This window comes from Myotis nattereri (genome assembly GCF_964212035.1).
Source record: "Myotis nattereri genome assembly, chromosome: 1".
Taxonomy (NCBI): domain Eukaryota; kingdom Metazoa; phylum Chordata; class Mammalia; order Chiroptera; family Vespertilionidae; genus Myotis; species Myotis nattereri.
In genome coordinates, this window is record NC_138075.1 from 140,609,785 (window position 1) to 140,635,578 (window position 25,794).

General features: G+C 40.0%; 1 protein-coding gene across 1 annotated transcript in view; it reads left to right on the top strand.

Moving 5' to 3' along the window:
* Positions 1-25,794, top strand: part of MYO3A (myosin IIIA) — a gene marked incomplete at its 5' end in the record, with an annotated part of 203,401 nt that overhangs the window by 103,731 nt on the left and 73,876 nt on the right. The window contains 3 exons of the mRNA XM_081104147.1: positions 7,102-7,312; positions 9,832-9,979; positions 24,211-24,364. Of these exons, the coding sequence (XP_080960273.1) occupies positions 7,102-7,312; positions 9,832-9,979; positions 24,211-24,364 (513 nt within the window). The remainder of the gene's footprint in view (positions 1-7,101; positions 7,313-9,831; positions 9,980-24,210; positions 24,365-25,794) is intronic.

The window sequence follows — 25,794 nt, forward strand, 5'->3', positions numbered from 1 at the left end:
AAAATTAACTTTTATCCAATTGGCAAATATGTTCTCTCATACAGTGGGTTCCCTTTGCATTTTGAGGATGATTTCTTTCATGAAACCATAAAAATCTTAGACAAAAACAGAAGCAAAATCTTAGACATCTCTCGCAGCAGAATTTTCATAGATACAGCTCCTAGAATAAGAGAATCAAAGGAAAAAATAAACAAATGAGACTGCATCAAACTAAAAAGCTGTTCTGATAAACTTCATTGGCAGCTAAGACATTATCAGAAGTGTAACAACCAGAAAACTCCAGCGATAGGATCAAAATCTCACTATCTGATCACAATTAGAAGAGTTGTCAGCAGCCAACAGAATGAGTTACAATAGAGGTTTTTGTGGCTATGATTATACTTAGAAACAAACTAAAAAATGATATTGATGATTGAAAACCTATTTCTGTATAGCAGGAGAGTCATTTAGGTCTGAAAGGTTAAAATTAATACAAATATAGTTAAAATTCATTACTTTCTGGACTAGCCACTCATGGAAAATAGAAATTTTACTAATTTACATTCAAATTATTTATAATTAAAATTACAAGGAATTATCTTTAAATCAAGGCTATACTTCCAGATTATTTTACAAGTGCATTGCTTCAATTAGGCACCAGTTCTATCCATTCTTTTCATTAAATGCTAGAGGCCTGGGGCACGAATTCATGCACGGGTGGGGTTCCTCGGCCTGGCTGGGGACCACGGGAGGTTGGCCAACCATGGGAGGTTGGCTGTGGGAGCGCACTGACCACCAGGGTGTGGCTCCTGCATTGAGCATCTGCCCCCTGGTGGTCAGTGTGTGTCATAGTGACTGGTCATTTGGTCGACCAGTCATAATGGTCACTTAGGCTTTTATATATATTTATCAAATCTAAACACTTCTCTTTATCTCTATCATCATCCTTGTCATCCAAGACAATATCACCTCTCACCCAGTAACCTTCCAATTGCTCATTCTGCATCAGTTCTTTAACTTTTCCAGTTTATTTTCCACACCTTATTCTGAAACTACTTAATGAATCTATAGGTGGGCTCTCTCAATCTCCCTCTTCCTCTCCCTATTCGTGGATCTACCCACCCCCTTCACCACTTCTCCTGATCTTATCTTGCCTCCTCTCCTTTCCTTTCCTCCTCCCTCTATATTCTCTCTTAAGTTTCTTGATTAGCTTCCCATATCTCCTGTATGAAGACCATCAAGACTAGAACTTTGTTTTACAAGGTATTATACTTAGCAGTATAATGCCTGGTGTGAAGTGGATATTCAATGAATATATATCCAATGAATATCATGGGATGTAAATAGATACATCAATCAATGGCAGACACTGTTCAGAAACAAATCCAAGTAAAATTGTCAGAAATGGCATTACAAATCACTAATAATGTTGCAGGGACCACCAACTGACTAACCATTTGGGGGAGAGGGGATTTGAATCCTTCTCATAAGCCATGTACCAAAGTGAATGCCAAATGTGTATCAATCTAAATGCAAAAAAAGTATAAAAGCACAAGACAAAATATATTTATATAATCCTGAGATAATTGAAGGACTTTATGTGCAAAAAAACAAAAAAATATTATTTTTTAAAATGGTATTTGACTACATAAAAAATTAAAAATTATCATTTTATAAAAAACAAATGACATTGCAATGAAAATCAAGGGAAAATATTTCCAATATGTATCAAAGCATTCTCTTTATGCTGTAAGGTGCTCTCATAAATTAATTAGGAAAAGATGATCATATCAATGAAAAAAAGCAATTTACAAAATAGAGCCACAAATCACTAATAAAAATATGAAAAAGAACGAAGTATTTAGCTTTACTAGGAATCAATCAAAGACAAATTGAAAGAGACATTTTTTTTCTCTATCAAACTGGCCATTGTTAAAAATAATCTCTGATGTCTATTAAATTGTATTGAAATTGGGTTGTTTTTTTTTTTTTATTTGGCTGATAAGAGTATAATTGGTTCAGAGTTTGTGAAGAGTGGCTAAATAGGATGTATCAAAGTTAATATACTTTAAACCAAATGCTGAATTTAGAAAATTTATGCTAAGAAAATAATACAAAACAAGAACACAGATTCATGCCCAAAATATTTGTCCATCATTCTTCACAATTATGAACACATGGAAGCAATATAAAAATCCAACAATTTAAAAAGTATTGCTATATTATGATACCAGAATATTGTGCAACGAGTTAAATTATAATTAGAAACAATATTTAACAAAATAAAAAATTCTTGAGATACTACATTAAGATACATGCAGGATAATGGCAATAAAATGCTTAGAAGGAAAGGAATGTAGAATGTTAATTTGAAAAAAAGTATTTTGTTTAAACAAGGGCCAGCAATCTTTGCCACAAAACTAAGGAATACCTTGATCCAAATGCTCAAAGTAAATTCATTATGTTCAAAATATTTTAAAAGAAAAACTGATTTGAAAACAGCCTATCTGTCATGTAATAGTTTGAGTTATTTTCAATTTATTTATTTATTTGTTTATTTATTTAATTAATTACTAGTGGCCTGGTGCATGAAATTCGTGCACGGCGGGGGGGGGGGGCGCTCCCCTCAGCTCAGCCTGCACCATCTCCAATAGGGGACCCCTTGGAGGATGTCTGACTGCCGGTAAACCGGCAGTCGGACATCCCTTGTGCAATCTGGGACCACTGGCTCCTAACTGCTCACCTGCCTGCCTGCCTGCCTGCCTAATCGCCCCTAACTGCCTCTGTCTGCCTGCCTGATCACCCCTAACTGACCTCCCCTAACGGCCTGATCTCATCCTTAACTGCCCTCCCCTGCCAGCCTGATCTTGCCCCCAACTGCCCTCCCCTGCCGGCCTGGTTGCCCCTAACTGTCTGCCTCAGCCCCCACCACCATGGCTTTGTCTGGAAGGAAGTCAGATGTCCAGAAGATGGCTGGTCGACCTGGTCTAATTAGCATTTAACCCTTTTATTAGTATAGATAGATTATATAGGATAGGATTGCTTAAATGGGGAGTAGGAGGAGCCTTTTTCAGCAGGAGGAGATACTCTTGGCAGACAAAAATACATAATCCCTATATCTGGCCTGATAGCCATACGCACTATACTACCAAACTGGTCATTAAAAAATTGAACCGCTTTCTTACACCTTACACCAAACAGCTGATGCCCTTAAAACCCCTCCTCAGCCCCCACCTTAGGTTCTGCCTTCGCAGTTCACCCAGATTAGGTTCTGATTGGTCAGTTTCTATGCCAGTCAGTGTCTCCAGGCCTATCTCCAGGCCTGATCAGAGAGGCAGGGCTGATCAGCAGCCACCCCAGGCTGCTGATGAACGGGCTGAACTGCAGACCTCTTGGAGAGAGAGAGGCGCGGCTGCTGGTGAGACCCAGAGAAAAAGAGAAGCAGGGTCTGATCCTCAGTGCTGGAAATCAGACCCTGCTTCTCTCTCTCTCCGGTCCTCGCCAGCATCCACAGCAGCAGCTGATCAGCCCCACCTCTCTCTCTCCGAGCGGTCAGCAGTTCAGCCCGCTTGCCAGTCCCTGCCCACCCGAGCCTGCTACGTGCATAGCCTGGCATCCGGTCGTACCTTCGGTCATTTTTGACATTATGGAACCTGGCTCTTTATATATACACTAGAGGCCCGGTGCACAAAAATTTGTGCACTCAGGGGGAATGGGGGGCCCCTCAGCCCGGCCTGTGCCCTCTCGCAGTCTGGGACCCCTCGGGAGATAATGACCTGCTGGCTTAGGCCTGCTCCCGGGTGGCAGAGGGCAGGCCCAATCCCTAGGTGCAGCCCCTGGTCGGGCTCAGAGCAGGGCCGATTGGGGAGTTGGAGCGCAGCCCCTGTCATGCACAGAGCAGGGCAGATTGGGAGTTGCGATGCCACCCTCAGGGTAGGGCCGATTGGGGGGTTGGGGCACCGCCCCCTGTCACACTCAAGGCAGGGTCGATGGGGAGGTTGCGGCGCCACCCCCTGTCACGCACAGAGCAGGGCCAATCAGGGGGTTGGGACGCTGCCCCCTGTCACTCACAAAGCAGGGCCCATCAGGGGGTTGGGGCTCCGTACCCTGTCACACACAGAGCAGGGTCGATCAGGGGGTTGGGGAGCTCCCCCGTCACGCACAGAGCAAGGCCGATCAGGGGGTTGGGGTGCTGCACCCTGTCACACACAGAGCTGCAGGGCGATGAGGGGGTTGGGGAGCTCCCCCCTATCAGGCACAGAGCAGGGCTGATCAGGGGGTTGGGGCGCCTTCCCCTGTCACGAACAGAACAGGGCCAATAGTGAGGTTGTGGCCCCACCCCCTGTCACACACAGAGCTGCAGGGCGATCAGGGGGTTTGGGCGCTGCCCCCTGTAACGCTGATCCGGGTGCTGGGAGGCATATTACCCTTTTACCATATAGGATAGAGGCCTGGTGCACGTGTGGGGGCTGGCTGGCTTGCTCTGAAGGGTGTCCTGGATCAGGGTGGGGGTCCCCACTGGGGTGCCTGGCCAGTCTGGGTGAGGGGATGATGGCTGTTTGCAGCTGGTCACACACCCTTCAGGGTGGGGGTCCCCACTGGGGTGCCTGGCCAGTCTGGGTGAGGGGCTGAGGGCTGTTTTCAGGCTGGCGGGTGACTGAAGCTCCCAACCGCTCCTTTTTTTCTTTTTTTTTATATTCTGGGCCAGCTTTAGATCTGAGGCTCCAGCTCTTAGGCCTCCGCTCCTGAAAGCAGGTATCTGGTTTGTTTCGGTTCTATAATCGAAACAATGTATAACTCCAGCTCTGAGATCCCGGCTCGCTGAAAGCAGGTTTCTGGGGTTTTGTTTAGCTGCTATATTTGTTACAATGTTTCTTAAACTGCAAGCTCAGAGGCCGGCAAGGCAGGCGGGAAACGTTGGTTTCCTCCGTCACTGAAGCAAGCAAGCCTCATGTTAGTTTCAAGCTGCCTGGCTGCCGACCGCCATCTTGGCTGGCAGTTAATTTGCATATCGTCCTGATTAGCCAATGGGAAGGGTAGCGGTCGTATACCAATTACCATGTTTCTCTTTTATTAGATAGGATATATATCCTCATTTGAGGATATATTTATTGATTTTAGAGAGAGTAGAGGGAGAGAGAGAGAAAGAGATAGAGACAGATATGAGACAGAAGCATCCACCTGTTGCCTCCTGTACACCCTTCCTAATGGAGATTGAACCCGCAGCCTAGGTTTGTGCCCTGAGTAGGAATCAAACTCACAACCTTTTGGTGTATGTGATGACACTCCAACCAATTGAACCACCTGGCCAGGGCAAGATGTTTATTTTTTAAAACTGAGTTTTGTTTACTGATGTTATGTATTATTAATTTTAAACTCCCTATGATAATAAATGTTTGTTCAGGCATCAAGTTTTAACAATATTTAGTAATTGAAATATGTAACTGAAGGGTAGTATGAAAGAAGGTATAAGAATGTCATGATAGGGGTATGTTCTTTGGGTTGTATATTGCAGAAGGTACATAAAATATATTTGTTTGGGTATAGCCCTGAAGTCTAGGTAACCTTCCAATTAATTTCCACCTTTTGAAAATCTTTATGTAATAGTGGTATTCAAATTTATATGTTCATAGCAGCACAATTCACCATAGCTAAGATTTGGAAACAGCCTAAGTGCCCATCAGCAGATGAGTGGATTAGAAAACTGTGGTACATATACACAATGGAATACTATGCTGCGGTAAAAAAAAAAGGAACTCTTGCCTTTTGCAACAGCATGGATGGAACTGGAGAGCATTATGCTAAGTGAAATAAGCCAGTCAGAGAAAGATAAATACCACATGATCTCACTCATTTGTGGATTATAGAGAACAACATAGACTGATGAAAAGGGACAGACCCAAAGACTGAGAAACAGCGGTCAGGCTATCAATCCCCAGAAGGAAAGTAGGGGAGGGCGGGGGTAAGGGGAAGAGATCAACAGAAGGACTTGTATACATGTATATAAGCCAAACCAATGGACATGGACAACGGGGGGATGGGAGCATGAGTTTGTGTGTGGGGGGGAGGTTGGGGGTTAAAGGGGGGGATGAGGACACATTTGTAATACCTTAACTAATAATAAAAAAAGAAAAAAGAAAAAAAAATTTATACCAAGTCTATTAGCAATGTTTTTAAATTATTTAACATAATTCAGTGAAATTACGTTTGGCATCTTACAAACAACCACTCACCTGTGAACATGTTTCAGTCAGTGAGCCAGTTTAGTTTAGTCTGTGCTCTATTTTATAGCATCCCACATTTGACCAGTCAAAAGAAATGGAGAAAAATGATCCAGGACTATTAGTGAACAGTAACTTATTTTTACACTAGGGGCCGAGTGCATGAATTCGTGCACCTTGCAAGGAACTGTGGGTCGGGAGGCTGTGGTAGGCACAGGAGCAGGTCTCGGTCCATCCTCTGCCCCCTACCTGGCCCCTTCTGCCGTGGTCCCTGGTTCCCTGTCTGTCGGCAACCCTGTTCCTGCCACCACTGCTCACACCTGCTGATGGCCCGGAGCAATTGGGGCCAGCACCATTAGTAGGTGCGAATGGCAGCTGCTGCCCCAATCGCCCTTCAGGAGCTGGGGGAGGTGGAGAAGCCCTCAGGGGTGATCAGGGCTGGCAGCCGCTGCTCCCACCCGCTGTTGGCACTGAGCTATCAGGACTGGTGCCAGGCACCAGCTGCAGGTGCAAGCACTGGATGGGACTGAGGCACATGGGAGAAAAGAATTTTCAGTAAGCACCAGAGACTCACCCTGATGATAGCGACCAGCACCCTACCTTGGTCTGGCACCCAGGTTCACCTGCTCCACCATCCCACCACGACCAACGCCTGCCGTATTTCACACATGGCCCCTGGTGGTCAGCACACATCATAGTGATCGGTTGTTTGGTTGTTCTGGTTGTTCCGCCGTTTGGTCTATTTGCATATTAGCCTTTTATTACATAGGATTATAAAATCTTTGCATATTTCATATCATTTCATATCATATCAAGAGGATGAATTAAGATATTTTCTTTCTCTGGAAAGTTTCTTCATTGCCATAATTTCTTCTAACCAAACATCTGTTTATTTTTTTAGCTGCTTCTTTGCTTTGCATTCAGTCAGATGAGCTACAAGAAGCCCTCACCTCCCACTGTGTGGTCACTAGAGGAGAAACCATTATACGACCCAACACTGTAGAAAAAGCTACTGATGTCAGAGATGCTATGGCTAAAACTTTATATGGCCGTCTCTTTAGTTGGATAGTTAATCGCATTAACAGCTTGTTGAAGCATGACACATCACCAAGGTAAAAATTTTTATGGACACATTTTTTTCCAAATGTCAGATGATGTAAATCTGTGTTGTAATTTATTGATTATATCAGAGTCCCTTTGAAGATGTTTCTAACCAGTATCACTTAATTTATTAACATTATATTTCAATAGATCTGCTTTATTTCCTACTAGTTCCAATTCATTGTGCCAGCAATATGAATAAACATAATAGAAAGTGAATTTTTTACAATATATTTTTATTGATTTTAGAGATGAAGGGAGAGGGAGAGATAGAAACATCAATGATGAGAGAGAATCATTATTTGGCTGCCTCCTGCACGCCCTCCACTGGGGATTGAGCCCATAACCCGGGCATGTGCCCTTGACTAGAATTGAACCTGGGATCCTTCAGTCTTCAGGTCAACACTCTATCCACTGAGCCAAACCAGTTAGGGCAGAAAGTGAATTTTTAATGTGACCTATTAATTTATATCTTTTAATTAGAAGGTGTACTGTGAAGTGCATGCCATTTTATACTTGTATAAAATGTCAATTCAGCAGTGTTTTGTTTTTGTTTTGAGATTTTGAATTAAATCTTGAAGACAAAGAAAAACTTCTTTCATATTTTAACTTTCACTATAATCCTGGAGAGGTAGGTATTATGACTATCCATGAAATTTGGTTCAGAAATGCTCTAAATAACTAGTGAATAGTACATTCAGGATATAAACAGTGTTATGTGATCTTAGTCTACACCTTGCCTGATGCCTCATCTTAGAACTAAAGGTAACCATAGCCATCGTTGTGTGCTTTCTATGTGCAGGGATTGTGCATAGATACCTTTCACTTACATCTAAAGTTTTGCTCCGCCACAAATTATACAACCTTTAGAAATTTGAAAATGAATAAAGAAGATGAATACCTGCCTTAAGGTCACTTCATTCACACTTGCTTATTAAATATAAAAAATCATTTTATATACATTTCAGGATGCAATTTATTGTTATTTTTCCACTGAAATACACATTGCACCATAATATGATCCAGTCAAAATTATCTTCAAATTGCTTCATTACCTCCTTGCTAAACCGTATGCTATCTGACTGGATCTGATATATTATTGTACATGATAGTTATTTAGCTCAGTAAAATCCTGTGGAACAGAGATGACAAAAGAATAATCATTTTGACTGAACCAGTATAACTTTTAACTCGACATTTTGCCTCATATAACCACATAAAAGTATACTCACTGTTTACTTTTAAGAACTTTCAGAAATATTTGATAGTTTTCCTTTTGTTGATCCCATCACATATTCAAAATGTTTTGTAAGTCTACATTCTAAGTGCAGTCTATTCCTCCCAATATAGAGCAGGGGTTCTCAACCTGTGGGTCGCGACCCCTTTGGGGGTCGAACGACCCTTTCACAGGGGTTGCCTAAGACCATCGGAAAACACATATATAATTACATATTGTTTTCTGATTAATCACTATGCTTTAATTATGTTCAATTTGTAACAATGAAAATACATCCTGCATATCAGATATTTACATTACGATTCATAACAGTAGCAAAATTACAGTTATGAAGTAGCAACGAAAATAATTTTATGGTTGGGGGTTACCACAACATGAGGAACTGTATTAAAGGGTCGCGGCATTAGGAAGGTTGAGAACCACTGATATAGAGAGTATCCCCCAGTTCACAGCTTGCAGTTGCTGGCTGTCATTTCCAAAGCCCTGCCTCACCCAACACCAAGAATAATAACGTAGGTTATATAAATGGTGGACACAGGACTAATGTTTGTTCTTTCCTTTTTGGGAATGTAGGTATTTCTTGGAGGAGGAGCAGACTTTTGACCAAGTATCTAACCTTTAGTGAGCAGAGATAGCCATTATGTAAGAGCAGGAAAAAATGCATTTGTAATGTGTAATTGCAAAATAGTATTTAATTGCATTTTTAAATATTTAATTATAAAACAAATCCACATATATTTACACCTTCCTTTGGGTTATCATTTGTTGCATATTTTTAAATTATGAGTGAATGACCCTATAATACATAAGAATTCTTTAAAATAATTGAAATATTTTTAGCAAGATGTTTTCATTGTTGCCCTAAAATTAAAGACTAAGTCTGCTCTTTCACAGAATGTGTGTTTTTTGGTATGGTTTTTATTGACTATATTTTTGCTATGTTCTGAATGCTAGCTATATTTTCTCTATGAATGATGACTCGCTCAGGGTTGTGATCTTGTGCTCATAAACCCATATGAATAATGTTTCTTTTGTTTAAATATAAAGATAGTATACCAGTGGTTTCTATAGTACAAGAAAAATATTGACCATTTTCATATTAAAATTGATGCTACCTAATTTATCTTTTAGTTCTATGGAGGGAAACCTTTTCAATTAACAATTTCACTTTAAGTGTGTATGCTGGTAGTAGGTTTTTAGATAAATCACAAAAACATACTTTGAGATAACCTGATTTATAGTACCTTTTAAGAAAGTAAATAAGAACTCAAAATAATATCTCTAATTTTCCAGTGGGAATGGTGATGAACTGAGCATTGGCATACTGGATATATTTGGCTTTGAAAATTTCAAAAAAAATTCCTTTGAGCAGCTTTGCATTAACATTGCAAATGAACAAATTCAGTATTATTTTAATCAACATGTGTTTGCATGGGAACAGGTAAGTCAATGTACTATAAAGATGCATGCCTGTGTGTTATAAGCAGACTTGTACTAATGAAGCATGACCTAAATCAGTGATGGTGAACCTATGACACGCATGTCAGAGGTGACACGCGAACTCATTTTTTTTATTGATTTTTCTTTGTTAAATGGCATTTAAATATATAAAATAAATATCAAAAATATAATTCTTTGTTTTACTATGGTTGCAAATATCAAAAAATTTCTATACGTGACACGGCACCAGAGTTAAGTTAGGGTTTTTCAAAATGCTGACACGCCGAACTCAAAAGGTTCGCCATCACTGACTTAAATCATAGATTTAAAGCCTTAAACATTTAATACAAAGAAAATATTTTCTCGCCCTAACCGGTTTGGCTCAGTGAATAGAGCGTCGGCCTGTGGACTCAAGGGACCCAGGTTCGATTCTGGTCAAGGGCATGTACCTTGGTTGCGGGCACATACCCAGTAGGGAGTGTGCAGGAGGCAGCTGAATCGATGTTTCTCTCTCATCGATGTTTCTAGCTCTCTATCCCTCTCCCTTCCTCTCTGTAAAAAATCAATAAAATATAAAAAAAGAAAGAAAATATTTACTCACTTCATTCCCATAGGAAAAACAAATACAAGCCAAAAAAACTAGTATATTTGATGTTGAATGTCCTCCATCGAATATCAGTGCACCATTCTCCAAAACTTAGCAAGCCTGAGCCCTTGCAAACAAAGACGTTTCCTTTGGAAATTTAAATAGATGCATCCAACTGTTTCTCTTTCTGTATGAAATTCTGTTTGAAATTTAAATATCCATCTAAAATGCATTAAACTTCAGAATTCCAGTAACTAGGCAACAGAACACAAGATAATGGGTTTGATGCAAATGCCGTGAAACAGTAATTTTGTCAGGGTACAATGTGCAATTCATGATTCAGCTTCAAAAATATTCTTCCTTAGAGAAAAATCAGAGATTTACTTGAATTGCATTTGGTAAAACTGTAGTATTAAGACTGTTTTAAATATTTTATCAAGTCTAAAAGAAATAGTCATATTCAGTATGTCATTTGTCTCCTTTAAAATAATATATGAAAGTTGTATTTACTGATTACAACTGAAGTTTTTATTTAAATTTGAGATAAATTAGAGGTACTTGAATCTCTTTTGATTTAAAATATTTAGGCTTATTGAGCATTAACTTTGAAATTGCATTTTGAGAACAGTGGTCACAAAAGAAAATATTTAGATCTTGACATTTCTTAAGCCAAAAAATAAAAAAATAAAACCATACTTTTTAATCTGTGTTTGCCCAATCTCATCACCAGGCTCTCTCTCTCTCTTTCCTTCACAGACAAGCTCTTTGAAAGCATATTCAATACTCACTGCTTTGTATTGATTTCTTTCCCACCTGGTACATTGAACCCACAGCATCTGGCTGGACCACCCTCACTGAATCAGAATGGCCCTTCCTAATCTCCTCATCATTAGTACCAGAAATGTTTTACTCCACACATTATTAGTCTTTCTGTGATTTTCAACCCTATTGACAGATTCCTATTATTGGAAAACCCCTCCTTTAGCATTACTAACACCACCCTTCTATTTCTTTTCCTCTTTGATAGTTCTTCCTTTACTCTTTCTGTACCATCTTCTACACCAATGGTTCTAAACCCTGGCTGCATAGTAGAGTTACTTGGGGAATTTTGTAAGTCTAGTGCCCAGCCCCTATCCCGGACCAATCAAATTAGATCTCTTGGGCTGAGACCCAGATACCACTGTTTTTTAAGGTTCCCAGTGTTTTCCAATGTTGAGAATTACTGGCCTAAATGCTAGCTCCTCTAAAGAGTCCTATCCTTGACCCTGACATATAGCAACTGCTCAACAAATATTTATTAAATTAAGTTAATCTTGCTTTAATGCTTCACACTGTTCACAGAATTCATTCTAACCAGAGATTGAAACAAGTAAAAAAAAAAAATTGGGGTTACCTGCTTCAGGAGACAAGATTTATCTCCATGTATTTCCCATCTGATTATTAAGAGCTTGTGTTGATAGACTTCTGTTATTCTCTTTTGGAGGTTAATATTAGGACCTGATTTATTGGAATTAGCCTTTAAACCAATGTACAGATCTTTTATTATTACTTGCTTTTGACTTTTATAGAATGTTACAATTTATAATTCACTTTTATTGATAGTCTTGAATCCCATGCATGATTCTAACACTCTTAATTTTTTTTGTCTTTGAGCTTGCTACAAATGAGACTATTCTATAAGATACTTTTTTTCCTTTTTATAGAATTATTGGGGTACACTGGTTAACAAATTACACAGGTTTCAGGTGACCAAGTTAAAACACATAATCTGTACACTGTATTGTGTGTTCACCACTCCAAGTCAACTCTCCATTCATGACCATTTACCCTCCCCCTTTACCCTTCTCTACCCTTTAAAAAAATGTACCTGAGAAGTTTTCTAGACAAAACAACTCAAAAGTGTCCCCAATTTAAAATTTTAACTAGGATCCAGTGATGAATTAAGGCTATTCCCAATTCTTTCAAGTGACTTCCTAGAGAAGTGATCCAAGAACCTCTGCTTCATAATCTTAAGGACCAGGCAGCTGAGTGTGTGATGAATGTGTGATTTGTTCAATACAAGATTAGTCAGTGATTCTCTTAATTTTAAAATGTGGTTGCACGTGTGTGTTTTTTTCTTTCACTGTCATTTCCTGTGAAGGCAAAAAACGTAACTGAGAAATGCTAACTGTAGTTGTATGATTAGCTGTCACAGATAAAGAGAGCACACTTATACTAATTTCTATAAGTGAGAACTAGGTAGTAAGACAAGTCATTAATTAAAGTCATGGTCACATTTTTTTTTTTGGTAGAATATAATCACAGGTTCGGTCTAACACAGAACTCCTTCCATTAATAAAGTCCTTGCTGTTATTCAGTAGGACATGCTGTTCTCAATTTCATGCACATACAACAAATTTGGCCAATCTGAGCGAAAGGCACCCTGCCTCAGGCAGCACCTTCCCAGATGAAACAACTTCTGGTCCTGCTTAAACCAGCAAATGTTCTCTTTGTTGACAGTCCAACATTAGAACACAAATACAGGTTTCCTGAAAGCATTTCCTTATTTCTCCCAGGTTCATTTTACCTGCAGTTATACACTGGTACACTCCAACAAAGTTGGTTACAAAGGCATTTTGAGTATCATTTTCCCTTTACTTTCCATTAAAACAATAATCAATGGACTACAGGAAAACATTTTTAGTGAGTTTATGACAGTGACCTATTAATTTGTGACTTGCTGGCTGAATAGTTTTGTTTCTTGGAATGCTTGCCTCCAACTAACCATTTGTATTGCTGTTAAAGTTCTGAAATCTGGGACCCTCACTTTTAGCTTGATGGCATGTATGCCTCCTTTCTTTTCATAACCACTTTTCTGTGGACATAAATTGCATGTCTTGGAATCTCAACACCCAAACAAGAGCATCCAGAACTTGTATCGTTTTTTTCCCCTCTTATTATCTAGATATTTGGAATATCTAAGATAGCTGGTCTATGGTAGAATTATTTTCCTACTGTGTAAACTGATAGGTTCTGAAAATTTTCTGGAGTTTGATATTTAATAATATTTGAAGTTTTCATGCTTTTCTAGCACTAGAAGAACCATTTTATACAGATCGAATTTAATAAAATTCAAAGGGATGATTTGCATCTGCAGACAGTAGTTTGAGCGTTAGATAATAACTTAAGTCCCCATCCCTGCAAATAGATGATGAGGAATATAGTTAAAACCTTTTAAAATTCCAGAGTCGCTGAAACCGGTTTGGCTCAGTGGATAGAGCGTCGGCCTGTGGACTGAAGGGTCCCAGGTTCGATTCCGGTCAAGGGCATGTACCTGGGTTGCGGGCACATCCCCAGTAGGAGATGTGCAGGAGGCGGCTGATCGATGTTTCTCTCCCATCGATGTTTCTAACTCTCTATCTGTCTCCCTTCCTCTCTGCATAAAATCAATAAAATATATTTAAAAAAAAAAAATTCCAGAGTCAAACTCTTTTAAATGAGCTGCAACCATAAAGTATATGTCTTTCTTTTAATTTATTCATTCCACAAATAGATTATTCATATTTCCCCTTACATCTGTGTAGGGTTCTATTGATGCACACTGTTTACTTCCATATTTTTCTGAAAGCCTTTAGTTAGCAGCTCTAAGAACAGGAAACAAGTTATCTCATTTTCCATGCAGGAGGCATCTTTCTACAACAGCCCTCACACTGAATCTCCATGGTAATAATTATGTAACCAAGATTTGGCGGGGTGGGGGGCGGGGGGCAGGCAGTATTTTTTCATTTTCAGGTTTTCTTCCATGTAAAAGAGAGCTCAACAGTAAAAAGTGTGATAGCAAACTTGACATTCTCTTCAAGTTAGTCATGTTAGCGCTGTAGTGGTCGGTTTTGTCCTTTGTTTTAATTTTGCACTAAGGCATAATCATTATAGTATGAACATATAAAAAAAATGAACCTTATTCCCTCAAGTTTATGTTTCAAATCAAGGGGAATGCACACAAACCATTAATTCATCACCCCTGGGCATGATTTGAATTGGAACAGATGCCATTGCTCTTTAAGGCTGTTAGGATACTACAAAGCATTGTTCTAGACCCTGAAGATTCACTCTACTTCCTGACATGCCTGTTTATACTAGGATGAGCTTTCTTATCCATTAGTACAGCTCAGCTTTCTGGCTAATAACTGAACTAAAGCTCATTTCTTAAGTGAGCTATTAATACTTTTTTTCTGTATGAGGATAAGTTGTTACATGTATCCCTTATGTAAGTACCTGTGGGTTTAGAATTAAAAGTCAGGAATCATTTTATATGCAGGAAACTATTTACAGCACATAACAGAAACAATAACTGTAATAATGCTCTGGCTTCTTGCTGAAAATTATGTGTATGACTTCATCTCCAGTTGTTCATATCCTGAAGATGAAAGCTTTTGAGATTTTTTAATGTGGGCTCTACATGATTTGTGACAATTACAAAGGACAAACATTCATTCAATTATCTAATATCTACATTTTCAACTTTATTAACATCGTAAACTAAAAATCAGCCTTCAGATAAAAAATGTGTGGGTAATTTAAAATAAACCCCTTATAAATGTCTTCAAATTGTTTTGCTTGCAAAATGTGAATTTTTATTTTATATCCAACTTTCTTCCCTACTAAATAAATCTTCCCTGCTGTGGTGGTAGCATTTGTCTTATTTTAACTTTCCAAGTGATAAAGGACATTTATAGGCAGTTTCTTTAGGCATTAAAATAGCCAGACATTTAAGAAACCCTTGATACAACAAATGTTCCTTTTTAAATGCTCAGCCAAGACTTGAGTTACTGTTTGAGATCACATTCAAATGTTCCTTACACTTCTCACATACTAGGACAGGGGTGGGCAACCTTTTTGTGAGTTCATGCCAAAACCAGCAAAATCTCTGACTCAAAATTCTTCTGCGTGCCAACCCTAATTTATTAGGCTGACACGCGAAACCCTGTGTGCCAACCCCTGGCATGCGTGCCAAACATGGCACGCCAGTAACTTGACATCGAAATGATAAGGTATTCGTGGAGTAGCCCAGCAGCAGCTCCTGGCGGGGGTGTGTCTTCCTCTCCCTTGGTTCTCACAGGCAACCTCTTGGGTTCCGTGCCCACGTCATCCCTCACTCAACACTGTGCTACACATGTTTCTCTTTGCACCCATGAAGTTGGGTCAGCACCGTAATGCAATGTGGAGATTTATTTTGATAATTTGATAACATTTTTCAAAACCTTTTAATTATGATAAAAGATAATTTTAAATGAGATATATAATTAGGAGCATAGATCCATATACTTGAAATAGTTTCTATATGTAAGGTTAAAGCATACTGTTGCCAAACTGAAAAAAAAAATTATTTGGTAAAGATTTAAACATGACAGTAAAGGAGAAATACATTTAAGTTGAAAGGAATGTATAGAAAGTTACATTTCTGATTTTCCAGTAAAAATGCCTCCTTATCTGAAGCCAGTGCCCATCAATAGAATATAAATTTGCAAAACTCTTTATGACTTTTAAAGAGCTTTCAAAAATAGGTATCATACACAAAAAGACTTTTCATCTTAACATGCATTATATGCCTCTTTCTGATAAAAAGGAAATGCTCTAAGACAGTGGGTCTCAACCTTCTGGCCCTTTAAATGCAGTTCCTCATATTGTGACCCAACCATAAAATTATTTTCGTTGCTGCTTCATAACTGTAATGTTGCTACTGTTATGAATTGTAATGTAAATATCTGATATGCAGGATGGTCTTAGGCGACCCCTGTGAAAGGGTTGTTCGACCGCCAAAGGGGTCGCGACCCACAGGTTGAGAACCGCTGCCCTAAGAGCACCACTTGAAATTCCTTCCTTCAAAGTTCATTAAATATCCTGTCTAATAATAGAAAAACATGGTAATTGACCATACCTTCGCTATGCCTCCCATTGGCAAATCAGCACAATATGCAAATTAACTGCCAACAAAGATGGCGGCTAATTTGCATACTGCAGGCAGAGCAGGACAGCACAGCCGCCAGTGTGAGAGCCGCCATCCAGGCCCCAGTGTGCGATCCCAGAAGCCGCCCAGAAGCCGGTGATCGGGGGGAGATGGGGTCCCCTGCCCAGGCCTGACACCTCAGGCGGAGGCATCAGGCCTGGGCAAGGGGCCCATCCGGCGATCAGAGGGTGATGGGGATCGACACCTCTGGCCGAGGTGTCAGGCCTGGGCGAGGGTGAAGCCAGTGATCAGGGGGAGATGGGGGTCCCCTGCCCAGGCCTGAAGCCTGGGCCAGAGGCGTCAGGCCTGGGCCGGGTCCAAGCCAGCGATTGGTGTGAACTACAGAGGAAACACCTTTTCTGACCGCTCATTGGCTAAGCTCCCTGTATGCCACTGGTAATATTCTTAGTAACTTGGGTAATAAGAAACCAAAAAGGTGATCTAGGGTTTTTCACCACACTCCTGGCGAAAAAAACAAAGGTCCACTGCTGGTGAGCTAAGAAATGTCATATCCTGCCCTAGCCTGTTTGGCTCAGTGGATAATGCCTTGGCCTGCCGATGGCAGGGTCTGGGTTCAATTCTGACCAAGGGCATGTACCTAGGTTGCAGGCTCCTCCCTGGCGGGGGCCCAGGTCAGGGCTCATGCAGGTGGCAACCAATCAAAGTGTTCCTCTCACTTTGATGTTTCTCTCTGTCTTTCCCTTTCTCTTCCACAGTCTCTAAAAATCAATGGAAACATATCCACAGGTGAGGATAAAAAAATAATAAAGAAATTATTATTATCTGAAAGACACATCTTGAAAATGCCTAAAGAAAGTTGTCATTTTTTCATGGTGAAGGGATTGTAGTCCGTGTTGATGAAAAAACCTTGCTGGCTGCGGTGACTGGCAGTGGCTGCAGCAGCAGGGTGATGGGGCTGGTGCCTTCTCCTGATCAGCCCGGTCGCCTCCCACAAAGGGAGGCCAGACTGCATCTTAGGACCACTCCCCAAGGGGAGCAGGGAGTGGGCCTAAGCTGTCACTAAGACATCCCCTGAGGGCTCCCAGTATGTGAGAGGGAGCAGAGGCTGGGCTAAGGGACACCCCCCCAAGTGCATGAATTTCATGCACCGGGCCCCTAGTCTATAATATAAAAGCCTAAGTGACCATTACAACCAGACAGCCAGACAACTGGCTGGTAGCTATGATGTGCACTGACCATCAGGGGGCAGACACTCAATGCAGGAGTTGCCTGCCAACCTCCTACGGTCCCTCCCCCGCCCCCCACACCCACCAGCCAGCCCCGATCAGGACTTGGTGAGATGGCCAGGCCAAGGGACCCCACCTGTGCACAAATTCGTGCACCAGGCCTCTAGTATGTGAAATAAAATATGTATATTTTATCAGGAATTATCCAAAATACTTTCTCATAGATTACTTGTCAGATTCTGAATGAATGACCCACATCATCTCAAGATAATGATGAACAACATTCCCTGTGGTTTGCCATTAGTATTAACATAAAAATCAGCAGGATCATTAATACCAGCTTTGAATAGAAAATACAGGAAGAAATCAACTTCAAATTATACATTTTATTTTACATCAAGTGTTCAGATTTTTAAACATGCATATTGGCACTTTGTTTTCTTCATTTTTACCTTTTTAAAATGCTTAGTTCAGGAAAATGTTATTACTAACAATAATATGTATAGAAAGAAAGAGAATGAAAGCAAGTGTGGTAAATATTAGCCACTGAGGAAGTTGAATAAAGGAGACATGGGAGATTTTTGGTACTATTCTTGCAAGTTGTCTTTCAGTTTGAAGTTATTTCAAAAGAAAAAAAAAAGTGGCAGAGGTTGTTGTTTCTTTTCACTATAGTAAACATACTCAATTTACCTTGAGCACTAATAGCACTCTGAATCCTAGATTTTCAACCGTTAAAATGTTTCTCATAGAATGAGGATTTTTGTCAGTGGTTAGAATGAGTAGCTTCTCAATGGTTTCTGTCCAGTGAGGGAAATGTTTTTGTAAGTGTGTACACTCATATGAGCAGCTGGTGAGTGGGAATTTTTTTACTAAAAGATAGACTTCAGGAATATATGTGTTCATGTGACTTTTTCCCCTTGCGAAATGTTCTGTCAACAGAATGTATATTTATTCGTTAAGTTTCACAACACACTGAGGCAGTCTTGGCATTTTGAAATGTTAGAACCAGAAGAAACCTAAATAGATGATTTACATTTTACAGACAACAAGGACTTCCGGTGACTTACCCGAGGTCGCAGTCTGGTTGAACAAAGCCAGAACCAGGATCTAGGTCTTCTGATGCCTATCTCAGGTTCTTCCCATGAACAAACAAATAGAACAAACAAGTAAGTTCAGAGAGCCAGAGACCTAAGAAAAGTAATCTCCAATGCAGAAGAAAAGGGTGCTCCTTGTATTTGAAAGAAAGGAAGAAAAAAGAGAAGAAGGGAGGGAGAAAAAGAAAAAGAAAGAGACCATCTTTTCACATGAAAATCCAGGGTGAGTCAACATAAGAAGGAAAGAAGGAAAGCGGAGAGAAGAGTCGCACTGAGCAAGTGGCAATAGAGGGAGCAGAGACCCCCTAGTAGAAAGGATATAAGGTGGAACAACTGAAAGAGAGAATATACCAAAAACAGAGAAATCGAAAGATGTTTCTTCTAGGTTGGAATGGCAAGGCAGAGAGAGCATCGTTTCTGTGCCTTACAGGACAAGGACTCGACCTTTTTCATCTTTTTTCTACCTTCTCTAACCCCATCTACTCCTGAACATACACATTGTAGGTGCTCCTCAATATTTGGAGAATTTTCGTATGTGGCTCTTTCTACAATGGTCTATACAGAGACAGTGCTACACCCCGAGGTGAATTCCAGATACCATCTCTTGATATAAATCTCATTCATTCTTTGTCCCATGATTTGAAATGGGTAGAAGCATTTTTTTAAAAAAATAAAGTGGAGCCTTTTCATGAAGATGGCACCAAAAGTGAAGAAGACCTTCCCCTCCCAAAGCCAAAGCTAAAGCAGAGGCTTTGAAGGCAAAGAAAGTGGTGCTGAAAGATGTCCACAGCCACACACACACACACACACACACACACACACACACACACACACACACAGAGTTCCCTCTGACTGCCAGCCAGCCATGAAGAAGATAGAAGTCAACAATACACTTGTGTTCATTGTGGAGGTCAAGGCCAGTAAGCACCAGATCAACCAGGCTATGAATCAAGGAGGGACCTGGAGAGCATTGTGCTGAGGGAAATAAGCCAGTCAGAGAAAGACAAGTATCAGATGACCTCACTCAAGTAGAATCTAATGAAGAAAATTAACTACCAAGCAAAATAGTGATGAACTCATAGAGAGAGAGCAAGCTGACAGCTCTGATTGGGGAGGGCGTTGCTGGGACAGGAGAGGAATTGAGCAAAAAAGAAAGAGGAAAAACTCATGGACATGGACAACAGTGGACATGGACATGGACATTATTTCCTTAATAACTCCACTGATGTGCTCTAAATGTGTTTTTAATGTACAGGGCAAAGGAGGGGGAAAGAGGTGGAGGAAGGTATAGGGGGAATAAATGGTAGAAACCTGACTTGGGGTGGTGAACACACAATACAGTGTACAGATGAAGTGTTTTAAAATAGTGCAGCTGCAACTTGTATAATTTTGTTAACTAGTGTCACCCCAATAAACTCAATAAAAAGGAAAAAAATTCAGGCTATAAAGAAGCTCTATGACATTGACGCGGTCAAGGTCAACACCCTGATCAGGCCTGATGGAGAAAAGAAGGCATTGTTTGCCCTAGCGGGCAAAATACCACGTGTGGGCATGCACGTACAGTGTGATTAAAACTTCATGGCCCATGCGTAGAAGTCGGTATTTTGTGGAAGAGCCGGTATTTTGTGGAAAAGCCACACTGAAGGGGCCAAAGAACTGCATGTGGCTTGTGAGCCGCAGTTTGCCGACCATGGGAGGGCCTAGCCCAGTGATGGCGAACCTTTTGAGCTCTGCGTGTCAGCATTTTGAAAAACCCTAACTTAACTCTGGTGCCATGTCACATATAGAAATTTTTTTATATTTGCAACCATAGTAAAACAAAGACATATTTTTGATATTTATTTTATATATTTAAATGTCATTTAACAAAGAAAAATCAACCAAAAAAATGAGTTCGCGTGTCACCTCTGACACGCATGTCATAGATTTGCCATCACTGGCCCCAGCCCATTTGGCTCAGTGGATAGAGTGTTGGCCTGCGGACTCAACGGTCCCAGGTTCGATTCCAGTCAAGGGCATGTACCTTGGTTGCATGCACATACCCAGTAGGGAGTGTGCAGGAGGCAGCTGATCAATGTTTCTAACTCTCTATCCCTCTCCCTTCCTCCCTCTCTGTAAAAAATCAATAAAATATATTTAAAAAAAAAAAAGAAGGCATATGTTTGACTGGCTCCTGATTATGATGCTTTGGATGTTGCCAACAAAATTAGGGTCATCTAAACTAAGTCCAGCTGGCTAATTCTTTTTTCTTTTTTAAATATATTTTATTGATTTCAGAGAGGAAGGGAGAGGTACACAGAGAGAGAAACATCAATGATGAGAGAGAATCATTAATTGGCTGCCTCCTGCACACCCCACACTGGGGATCAAGCTCGCAATCCGGGCATGTGCCCTTGACTGTCATTGAACCTGGGACCCTTCAGTCCACAGGCTATCCACCCAGCAAAACCAGCTAGGGCTGGCTAATTCTAAATATAAAAAATTTTCACTGTAAAAAGAAAAGTGGACTAAAATTTTAAAATAAGAGACATGCACGTGGTTGGGGGAGGGGTAGTAGACCATGACCAGTTCAGGAAGCAGGTTGCTGAATTAGTTTAGGAGATGAGAGGAGTTCTCTCTGAGGACCTGAGGATTGAGCCTTTATTGTGTCATTAACCTGTGCTGAGTAACATACCCATAATTTTTCTCCTGCCGTGGAAGCTTGCAGGCTCTCTCAGCCTGTGGTGACCACCCTGCCACGCTGCTGTGTGAGTCAGGACTTACTTTAGTAACCTCAGGTCTCTCATGGGATGACATATTGGCCCTAAATATTTAAGCTTGCTGCCTAAGCACTGTAGCTATGGAGGTGCACCTTCCTTGGTCTTTCTTGCCAATGTGTACTTTAGAAACCCACACTCAAAATTCAGTGAAAAACAAAGGAGAATTTAACTCTGGATGAAATTTCCTAGCATCCAAGTCTTATGATTTTCCTTGCCCCCTTGATATATACTTTAAAAGATAATTCATCTAACCCTTTTCAAAAAGAGAATTCTGGCTGTCTGAACAGAGTAGGGATTACCTATGCTAACCAGCTCAGCTTTTCCTGAGTAATTCCACTGATGTGCTGAAAATGTATTTTTAATGTACAGGGCAAAGCAGAGGACTTTCTGAAGTGGTAGGTGAGCCTCAATTCTCTGCATGTGCTCAAAAACAACTAAACTAAGCATTTGGAGTTTATAACTGCTCTAACAATATATAATATATGTTTAAGTCATGATCATTTTACTAAAAGCGCTTTATTAATCCTGAATAACAACATTTTTCCTCTGTTGGTTTGTCTGGAGTTTGTAATACTAACAAGTATCTTAAAGGGGAGCCTGTTGTTTTCCAAGCTCCTCATCTCTGCTCTGTATGACCTGCCACAAAAGCATTCAGTGGATTTTGACACCGGCAAAGAGATGACAAATGCATTGGTTTAGACCTTAACCTCGTGTGCTTTCTATATAAAACATACAGAACCGCCTTTGAACTTTGCCGTTGTCATTTAAGCTGTAACATGCTGTCAGCATAAAGTAATTCTAGGTCTGCATAATTCTCCAAGGTTACCTTCAAATGAAAAAGCGGATTGCTGAATTAGTTTAGGACAGTGGTCAGCAAACTGCAGCTCGGCAAACCGCAGCTCGCGAGCCACATGCGGCTCTTTGGCCCCTTCAGTGTGGCTCTTCCACAAAATACCGGCTCTTCCACAAAATACCAACTTCAGCGCATGGGCCACGAAGTTTCAATTGCACTGTATGTGCGCGCCCGCACATGGTATTTTGTGGAAGAGCCACTCTCAAGGGGCCAAAGAGCCACATGTGGCTCGTGAGCCGCGGTTTGCCGACCACGGGTTTAGGAGATGAGAAAAAGCTGTGAAACATCAAGACATTGTTTCACTTGGTTTTTTGTACTGGATAAACTAAATGTCTTTCAGGTTGTCTACCTCTTAGACCAGGGGTTCTGCCTCACTTTCTGTATTAGATTTTACTTTAAAATATACATATATTTTTTTTCTGGTGACATCTTTGAAATGAGATTTTAATTTCATGAGGCTCCAAAAGTCGTGATTAAAGCTTTTGCTTATCAAATGGCCCACCTGCCATTGACTAAATTCCTCCATGAAGATGCCAGAAATAACTTCTCTTTCTCTGAACTCCTGTAGTACATGTAACATTTATCTGTCACATCTGTCGCATTTTGAATATGTATTTAGTAGCCTTATCAGTCAAGTTATATTTTAAACCCTCTGAGGACAGGGAGTTTGTTTTAAACATCTATTTATCACCCAACACAGTTCCTTATTATACGGTGTTTAATGAATTAAAAATATAAAATATATAAAATTAAAGTTAAATATGTAAGGGAAAAATAGCCTGTAATTTTAATTTGTGGGTGGAGCAGGACATTCTTCCTGAATCTGTGGTTATCTGATACACTTCCAGTAATAGTAGCTTTCTCACCTGAGAGCCGGTGAGCATCCTGTACGTAAGTATTGCTACAAGTCATTGTTCAGATGTCATGTGTGTCCTCTCTTTTCTAGACTATGAAGTAGGGACACAATACGAAGGCAAAGTCATAGAAACACTTATGTAGCACAGTTCTCCGTGTCCCTTTTGGAAAGCAGATCATCATCACTATGTTGTTCTGGAACCATGATCGTACAGTAATTGTTGTTCCTTGTTCTTTATTTTATGAATCTTATATACTCAACAGCAAAATATTATTACTGTGCCGGATATTTTGACTTTTGTTAGATGAAGATTGTGAGCTCCACTGAATACATGAGAAAGTGGAAGCTTACAAAGGATGAAAACCGCAAAGGATTATTCGCTAGTTAAATGGCAGACCCCAGACATGCACCTGTTTGTGCTTGGCTCTGAGTCCATCGGTTGTTCCTGTGACCCACAGCTGTCCACTTTGCTAACAATAACTGAAACATTATTATATAAATATTTGTGAGACATTCACATCTGGAACTAGATAAAAGGCTTACATTGAGGGAAGTGTAATCCTAAAATAGACCTAATTAATATTCTATAAACTATTGAACACAATTTTATTACTGCCCATTAATAACATATTCCCTTGCATTTTGAAATCATAAGTTGTCTGTAATTCTGGTGTAGAGACTAGAAACTTTTCTTCTTTAACTACCCTGAATAGGAATCAGTCCTGACTTTAATGATCTAGTGTTTCTGGGGAGAGAGAAATACAGTGACACCCTCAGTTTAAGGGCAAGGTCAGAGGGAGTGATTTATTATAATATCTGTAATGTAGGATGTTAGGTCATTACTGTAAAGCTATATATTATTCATAAATTTTTAAAGTGTATTTTTCTATATGTATCATGTCCTATTACAGAATGAATATGTCAATGAGGATGTTGATGCCAGAGTGATTGAATATGAAGATAACCGGCCCATCCTAGATATGTTTCTGCAGAAGCCAATGGGTTTACTATCCCTACTTGATGAAGAAAGTAGATTTCCCAAGGCCACTGACCAGACTCTTATAGGTGAGTATGTCTACCTTTTCTGATATAGTCATCTGATTCTGAATGATTGAAAATAGATTTTTAGCCCTGGCTGGGTGGCACAGTTGGTTGGAGTGTCCCATACTCCAAAAGGTTTCCAGGTTCGATTCCCATTCAGGGCACATACCTGGGTTATGGGTTCCATCCCCAGTCAGGGTGCATGGGCGGGAGGGGGCTTATCAATGTTTCCCTCTCTCTCCCTTCCTCTCTCTAAACATATCCTCAGGTGAGGATTGACATAAAACAATTTTAATAGATTTTTAATTATTTGGGAGAAAATAGCTATCACAAAGCCTGCATATTGGACTTTAAAGAGGCTTTGGAGCCCTAACTGGTTTGGCTCAGTGAATAGAGCATTGGCCTGCAGACTGAAGGGTCCCAGGTTCGATTCCGGTCAAGGGCATGTACCTTAGTTGTGGGCACATCCCCAGTAGGAGGTGTGCAGGAGGCAGCTGATCGATGTTTCTCTCTCATCGATGTTTCTAACTCTCTATCCCTCTCCCTTTCTCTCTGTAAAAAATCAATAAAATATATTTTTTTTAAAAGAGGCTTTGGATTTAATACCTGGACCAGTGAATGTTGATAATAGGGTGAAATATTTCATGAAAAATTAAACAAATTTAGACATTGGACTTCTTACTTTAATGATAGTGCTCCAACCATAGGATCTTATCTTAGAAATGACCTTAGAAATTATGCAGCCCAAAATTAGAAATTGGAGGGCAAGGGAAAAGGACAGTTCTAGAATTTGAAATGAGTTAGCTAATGGGGAGGAAATAAATTCATCTGTGATGTTCTAGTCATTTATCTACTAGATGCACCTAGCCTCAAATACCTTAATAATCTCTAAGTTACAGTACATTGTTTATAATAATCCCAAGTCATCAAAAAATATTAAACGTTTTTTTCTGTTTCGTAAGGCAGAGATGTATACCCTATTTAAAAGATTATCATCTAAAAATGGTTAACATAAATGTCCTACTCCTTAAATTTAAAAACAAACAAACACAACTTTAGCTTTTTCAGCTATCTGAAAAAAATAATTTTTAATGTGGAACACTATATTTCCTGATGGTAGGAGATAATCGTTATAATACTCAATACTTGCAAAAAATTCCGATATTCTCTGACTTACTTTTGGTGATATATTGGTCTGTTTCTGACCATTAAAGTCAGTGGTGCTAATTATTTCTTACTGATTGTTTATTCTGTCCTCTAATTGCACAATACTAATGGAAAAGAAAATAATACCCAAATTTTGGGGAAATGATTGCATAGCAGTCACTCTATGTTGATGCTAAAATGTTCCTTCTAGAGCAGCGGTTCTCAACCTGTGGGTCGTGACCCCTTTGGGGGTCGAACGACCCTTTCACAGGGGTCGCCTAAATACATCCTGCATATCAGATATTTGC